Here is a 7,820-nt window from a genome sequence, read left to right on the forward strand (position 1 = left end):
CCTGTGGGTTCTCTAGAGTTAATGGAAAATGACAAAATAATAGTTTCTTAATGATGTGAAATGATTTCCCTCAGAGGTTTTTCTAAATTAATTTTATCCTGTTAACAACACAAAAATGCAATCAGATAGAATGCAAGTCTTGTGATTTTTGTATTTTAATTTATGAAACTAATTTGAAATAAAAAAAATTAAAAAAGTTATGAGATTAAGATCAATTTAATTAATCCCGATGGGAAATTAAGTTGTAGTAGCAGCACAATAAAATAAATATGAAAAATACAGTGAAGAAAAACTCTTAAATACAGATACACTATATTACCAAAAGTATTGGTTCATCTGCCTTGACTCAAGATTCATCCCATTCCAAACCTTTATAGTTCAATATGATGTTGGTCCACCTTTTGTAGCTATTACAGCTTCGGCTCTTCTATGAAGGCTGTCCATGAGGTTATGGAGTGTTTGAACATTCTTCCAAAAGCACATTATTCAGGTCACACACTGATGTTGGTGGAGAAGGTTTGGCTCTCAGTCTAATTCATCCCAAAGGTGTTCTATGGGGTTCAGGTCAGGACTCTGTTCATCCACACCAGACTGTCCCCCATGTCTTTATGGACCTTGGTCTGTGCTCTGGTGCACAGTCATGTTGGAAGAGGAAGGATCACTCCAAACTGTTCCCACAAGAGCATGGAATAGTCCAAAATGTTTTGGTATCTTGAAGCATTCAGAGTTCCTTTCAGTGGAACTAACTCCTAAAAAACACACCCACACCATCATTCCTCCTCCACCAATGCAGTCTGAAATCTTCCGTTCTCCTCCAACCTCCAAACCCAGACTGGTCCATCAGATTTCCAGATGGAAAAGAGTGATTCATCCCTCCAGAGAAGGAGTCTCCTCTGCTCTAGAGTCCAGTGACGGCATGCCTCCACGCTTTGCATTGTACTTGGTGATGTGTCTTGGATTCAGCTGCTCGGCCATGGAAACCCATTCCATGAAGCTCTCAGCGTACTGGACTAATCTGAAGGTCACATGAAGTTTGGAGCTCTGTAGCAACTGACTGTACAGAAAGTCAGTGACATCATTGAACTTCATCATCCGCTGACCCCTCTCCATCAGTTTACATGGTCTACCACTTGGTGACTGAGTTGCTTTTGTTCCCAAACTCTTCCATGTTGTTCTGACAGAGCTGACAGTCGACTGTGGAATGTTTAGGACATTTCTCGACTGGATTTGTTGCGCAGGTGGTGTCCTATGACACTTTAGTTCCACGCTGGAATTCTCTGAGCTCCTGAGAGCGGAACATTCTTTCACAAATGTTTAAAAAACAGTCTGAGTGTTTGATTTTATACACCTGTGGCCAGATGATGAGGACACCTGATTCTGATCATTCGGATGGGTGAACCAATACTTTTGGTAATGTAGTGTTAGCAGCAGATAAATGAACATAAAATATCCAGTAATGAAAGCTTGAAAAGCACCTGAGACGATGCAGTGATGTGAGGTTTTGAGCACAGCTCTGACAGTTACAGATGAAAGGAAGCTTTTTAAGATTTAACTTGACAAAAAGAGCAGTTTTTGTATGAATGTGCATGTTTGCTACAAATATGACTAAAAGAATCAGGAATTTAAAACAGGTTTGTTTGACATTTTAAATGTCAGTAACTAAAATAACACTATCCTTATCAATCATTTCTGGTTTCACCAATTCATTAACTTATTCATGAAGCACTTTTGATGTAAACATTTACCAAGTGCAATAAAATAGTATGAACATTGAACAGAAAAACATTAAAAATCATAGAAAAAAAAATTAAATGTAAGGGATCATCTAAAGTTGAGAAATGTTTGTTTACCAATAAAAACAGTCGATATAAATGATGTAAGCTTGTTTTTGCTCAAGTCACCTTAAGTTCTTTGTCGAGCTGTTTGAACTCCTCATCCTCATCCGAATCACATTCAGGAAACTGGTACACTTTGATCCCGAACTTGTCGATTTCCTCTCTTATCTGGAGGAGAAGACACACAGAAACACACAAGGAGGTCAGAGTTTAGCCTGCAGAAAGACCTGAGGTAGCTTGAGACTTCTGACTCACTCTGTCCTTCAGCTTCTTTATCTCGTTGGGAGTGAGGCAGTCAGCTTTTGCAATGAGAGGAATGATGTTAACCTTTTCATGAAGAGCCTTCATGAACTCCACGTCAACAGGACGCAGCCTGCAGACACACATGCAGCGGAAAAACACTGACATTCTGCAGACTTTTGACCCTCCTTTGACTCCTTAACACATTTGTATGTTATTAAATATGTGAGCCACAGTGAGAGGTTACCCGTGTCCAAAAGGAGGGATGAAATACAGGCAGCAGTGGACTCGGTTGTCCTGAATGTTCTTTCTGTTCAGTCCACTCTCGTCCCGGAAATACTGCTCGAACTGCTGATCTATGTAGTCTGTGATGGGCTTCCAGCTGACAAACACACACAGGCCACATTACACAAGAGCGTCGTCTTCATCAAGGTTCTCCTCAGACCAGCTGAGGCTCACCACTCGTTGTTGTTGACGGCGTCTCCGAACCCCGGCGTGTCCACGATGGTCAGCTTCAGCTTCACTCCTTTCTCCTCGATGTCCACCGTGTGTTTGATGATCTCGACGGTTTGATTGATGCGCTCTGCAAAACACAAAAAACAACCAGGAATGATGAGGGGAACTATAAAACTATAAAAACACAATCAGACATGAGTTTGGAGACTTCCTGAATAGAAGTAAAACGGTGAAACAGCTGAAACATGTCACCATGAAGCTCATGAAGGACTTTCTGACTCACCCTCAGCATTTAGCAACTTCCGGTCTTTGTAGAGGTCCGTGAGAAAGAGGCTGTTAACCAGAGTCGACTTTCCCATCCCAGACTCTCCTTCAGAATGACAGTTTCAAAACTTTATCGGCACAGATTATTTGACACGACGATGAAACGGTCCAACAACTTTCAACAGAAAGTTTCCTCATGAGGACAACTTCAACCAGGAACTGACCTGCCACCATCAGGGTGAAGTCAAAGCCCTTCTTCACAGACTTTCTGTGAACCTGATTGGGCAAAGTTGCAAAGCCGACATACTGTTTCTCCTGCATAAACAGAGAAGACACAAGAGAACAATAATTAAAACTTTTTTTAAGGACATATTTTTGCATAATGCAATCAAAACACGTGAATGTAATTGAAAGAGTCAGCTGAAAGGAAGAAGAAAATATGTTTTAAGTAACAGATAATGCCAGATGAAGTGTGCATTATCAGTAATTAATGCATGCGGATGCTAAAAATTTCATTCATTTCTAATAATGCGCACTTCGAAGGGCATTATCCCACTTATACCATGGTTACTTACAAAATAAATAAATATTCAATCAATTTTACTACTTTATTCTTGCTCTTTTTTCGGTTTAGATCACTTTTCACAAAAAGCTATTTAATAGGAGGTGCGACACGTCACGGTAACATGACAACACTTAAATGAGCCGGCAGCGACCTCGACTGCAGCGGCAAAAGAAAGCATCACATATGCTGATCAGTTCACCTCTTACCGCTTGTTTTGGTCCAGATAGGTTTGTTTTAAAGAACCCTGTGTAGTGATATCAAATATTTATGCTATGTGACCGGAACTTCTTTTTTTTACATGTGCATTGTCACTGTGGATAATCACTTTTGAATCCACACCCAGCAGCCAATGAGAATCGAGTATTCACCTGGCCTATGCTGTAAAAGCTGATTAAGCTGATGGTTAAAAAAATGCATTTTTTTAACAACATCATTGACAAAACTATTTTTAATTCAGTAAAATTATTCATAAATCATGATTTTTTTACTTCAATAATCCATCTGTTTGGACAAACAAAAATTTTCAGAAAACGTTTTACTTTAAAGGCTTTATTATGAGAAACCAAAGACAATTAATTGCATCTCCACACTTTGGACTTTTATATTTACCATACAATAAAGAAAACTGTTTTTTTTTATTTATAAGTTTGTTAAAGAATGCTCTTGTATTTGACCTAAAAAATCCACTTTTTAATTGATTTAAAGTGTTTTTTATGACACCGGCCTGGTTTCACGCTGCTGTCCTTTACTATCAGACTGTTTAGTGTCTTAAAGGCAGAAAATTGTGAAAACTTCTTTGTCACAAGTTGCACAAACTATCAGATCAAGTCACTTTCAAGAGCCAGAATGTTTCCTGCACTCCTATTGGTGAACACCTACTGTGTGTTTAAGTGTCTGGTTAAATAAAAAAATGTACAAATCAAAACCTTCTGTATGCATCAAAGTTCTGTATTCAGGTGACAATGTTGGCTTAAAAAAACAGGACTAATCAATAGAAAAGTTGACAGAGATTATGCAGATCAATTATTTCTAAAATAAAACATGTCAAAATTTTTGCAACTAATCGATTATAGCATTGTGCAAATGAAGTTTAAAGTGCACAATCTGAAGATAACAATCCCATTTTAAAATTTTCCAATGGACTTATTTACATAAAGACTTTGAAAAAATAGTAAAAGTATTGAAAAACAGGGCGTCTAAATATATTCACACCTGCCTTTATGTATGCATGTGACATTAAATGCACCATTTACAAGATGTTTTAAAATAATAGTTAATGTGACATCTATAGAAATGTATTTTAAACCAACATTAGGCTCCATTTACTTGTTATTGATCCTTTAGGTCAAAGGTCAACACTTAAAGATCCATCCAGGTCGATATCTTATTGACCAAAACCCAATGGGAGAATCAAATTCTTATTTTTACACTTTAAAAAAATTAAAACACTGATTTATTTTTATGTTGTTGTTACTTTTATGATAAATATGAGCAAACTATTGTCTTTTGGTATAAATTTAACATAAATATAAGGAAAAAATAGCTTTTTTTATATGAAATAGTTTCTTTCCTTTCAAAATAAAAGACAACATGTGTTACATCTCAATGTAGCAAATGCAGCAATGGGTAGCGTAATATCAGTAGTAATGATGATTAAACAAAAATACTGTTTATTTTACCATTTGTGGTGCATTTCAACCAGAAATTTATGAATCTATCAAAGTAAAATTAGGCTAATTAGCTAATTGTTATCATATTTTTCTAACACTAAAATTCATTACATTTATTCTAAAAATATAGAAAATGTACTTTATAATCTAGTGTGCTGTTAAGTAATAAAGTACATTTTTGAATTGACTTTCAAAAAAAAAGTGTTTTAAGTCCACCTTTTAGGCTACTGTCTTTCAACTATTTTTAAATAAAGTTTGAGTTAGTTTACTATACTTTCTTTTACTATTTACTTTACAGATGCTTTTTAAAATTAAAACTTTCATTTGCTTTAACCAGAAAGCCACAATGGAGGTGTAAAAGAGCCACAGGTGCCTCTGGAGACTCAGGTTGCAGACCCCTGCTTTTTAGGTTAAAATGTGGTAACATAAAGGTTAGATAATATAAGTGTACCATGCATGGACCAACACGTGCACAGCATTCCTCTCAGAGCAGCTGAGAACAACCAGAACCCCACTTTCCACTGAACCTCACAAACACAAAGGGGACCACAGGATACCAGCCTCCCATTCAGAAGTGGTACAGTAGCCTTCACTCCTGCATCGAGCAGCGTCATCTTCAGCCCGCCGTGCTGCACGCTGACATGTGTTCACATAAACACACTCATGGAGAGCATTCACACACAGACAGAAGCCACATTCAGCAGCCCTGAAAAGCTCTTTTTCATTCCCTAAACACACAGCCAGCGTCTTCTCATGTTGTCATAAGTTGTGGGGAGATTTTCTGACAGCCCCCTAGTGGGAATATTAAACACACACAGCATTCAGGTTCATAAAAAAGTGAAAAAAACAGCAGAAAGTCAGCTTGCATCGACTCTGACCCAGTACAAAAGCTTCACTGTAACGCTAATCTCATTTAATTTTTTAGGATTTTTGTTTAAGTTTCCAAAGTTCTTCAAGTCTGCGCATATTTCCATCCTCATATCAAAGTCTTTACCTTCTGCCTGGCCGTTCTCACTCGTGGGCACAGGAGCCGCTCCACCAGTTTCTCTTGCAGCATGATGGCATCCATCCTAAACCGCTCCGACTCTGGAGGACCAAAATAGCCACCGTTTCCAGAACGTTTGAGGAGCAGCCCAGAAGCAGATCTGACGACTCCAGACCTCAATAAACCCGTTTACACCACACTCCTTTCCTGTCTGCTCTCTTTAAATAAGTTCCTCACACACTCCCTGTTTTTTTTTCTCCTTTGTTACCCAACTTCTGTCTTTATTCTCTCCTTTTCTGCCCTGAAGCAACCCGGCTGTCCCTGTTCAGACAGGTATGGATGAATTCTCACTGTGAGGGAAAGGAGGCAAGCGCAGAGAGAGAGATGGCAATTTGAGGGAGGAAACAAGGGAGGGATGGAGGAGGCCATGGTCTAAAAGAAACTCATTCATCGGACTGGTGTTCCCTCCCCCAGCTCAGACGCTTAAAAAAATAAATCCGTACTCTCAGACAAATGACTGCTGCCTCGCAGTGAAAGCCTGACGGACACAAAGAGCAGATGCTTTTCTTTGTTAGACAAACAGATAAAAACTTGCTTGAACTTGACTGCGTAAACAAGCATGATAGGCAGAGACTGCAAGTGAAGACAGATGCAGGGAGGCCGACAGAGACTCGGGTTAATTAACTCGTCTGTCAAAGACGCCGGCGAGTGTTTGTGTGAGCTGACCTGTGGCTTAAAGGTGACACCAGCTTTCTGTTTTTGCTGAAAACCTCAGGTGACAGCTAAAGTGCACGGAGCAGATGACCAAACCACTCAAAGTAAAACTTTCCAGTCGACTCCCAAACAGCTCCTTAAATCAAATTACAGTTCCGAAAGCAAAAATGAAGACCTCCAGGGAGGATTTAGATGACTGTAGGTCACAGAAGTGTAACTTGTTTTCTTTTCATCTCCTGTTTTAATCTATTTTAAAAGTGTAACAGTGATTTTTGAATTATGATTTGTTTTCTAGCTCCTATTTTCTATAAAGTGGCACACATTTCCCATCATCCCTCTGTTTACACTCTCCCACTAGCTTATAGCCCCTCACACCCCCAACCTAACTTAAGTAAGCTAGCAGGAGAGAGTGCAAACAAAAAGATGATGGGATATCAGCTGAGGCTTACTTCCACACCAACAGTCCCTCCCACAACAGGTCAAAATATGATTGGAGTGGGACTTTCATATTTAAAAAAAAAAAGATTGAATATGTGTCTAAATTATGTTTTGACTTTTTAAAACTAATCTAAAGAAGGTAAATGAACATTTTTTATCTTTTACACTAAAATATTGAAATGGGGAAGACTACTGTCGCAGGTTGGAGTGCTTACACGCATCCACTCTGCAAAAGCTGAATCTTAAGAAATTAAAAAAAAGAAAAACAATCTTGTTTTAAGAAAAAATGTTTTATTTTGTTTCTTGCAAGGAAAATAATCATATCAAGAAAAATTTTCAATAGCAAAATTAAACTTAGTTTGAGAAAACATGTCTTAGAACTCTTAACAAGTCTTTCTTATCACAACAGCAGAATATTTTGCTCATTTAAAAAATAATTTCAAATTTTATGCATTTTTTTCTTATTTTTTGGAAGCCTGTTATTGCAGTGTTAAACTTGGTAAAGTGAGACACTTTACTCTTTTTAAATGAGATCCTCAGAGAAGGATCAAGTCCAAGTCTGTGTCCGATTGACTCAGTTTAGTGTTTTAAATCCCAGGTCAGGGTGTTTTTATTCAGGAGAGTATTTGTGATTTAAGTCCTTGTTTTATTTC

The 7,820-nt window shown here is 38.0% G+C and overlaps 1 protein-coding gene across 5 annotated transcripts in view; it reads right to left on the minus strand.

Moving 5' to 3' along the window:
• The window catches only part of sept5a (septin 5a), a 22,753-nt gene that overhangs the window by 6,837 nt on the left and 8,096 nt on the right, over window positions 1–7,820 (minus strand). For 3 of the 5 annotated variants that reach the window (XM_024275073.2, XM_024275074.2, XM_024275076.2), the window contains 6 exons: window positions 3,020–3,110; window positions 2,815–2,901; window positions 2,535–2,658; window positions 2,323–2,457; window positions 2,091–2,208; window positions 1,902–2,003 (listed from right to left, as the gene is read on the minus strand). In XM_024275073.2, coding sequence (XP_024130841.1) covers window positions 1,902–2,003; window positions 2,091–2,208; window positions 2,323–2,457; window positions 2,535–2,658; window positions 2,815–2,901; window positions 3,020–3,110 — 657 coding nt within the window. Of the gene's footprint in view, window positions 1–1,901; window positions 2,004–2,090; window positions 2,209–2,322; window positions 2,458–2,534; window positions 2,659–2,814; window positions 2,902–3,019; window positions 3,111–6,024; window positions 6,385–7,820 lie in introns of those variants that run through there. The other 2 variants (XM_024275077.2, XM_024275075.2) reach the window with 1 other exon arrangement.

Source organism: Oryzias melastigma, linkage group LG9 (genome assembly GCF_002922805.2).
Source record: "Oryzias melastigma strain HK-1 linkage group LG9, ASM292280v2, whole genome shotgun sequence".
Classification (NCBI taxonomy): Eukaryota; Metazoa; Chordata; class Actinopteri; order Beloniformes; family Adrianichthyidae; genus Oryzias; species Oryzias melastigma.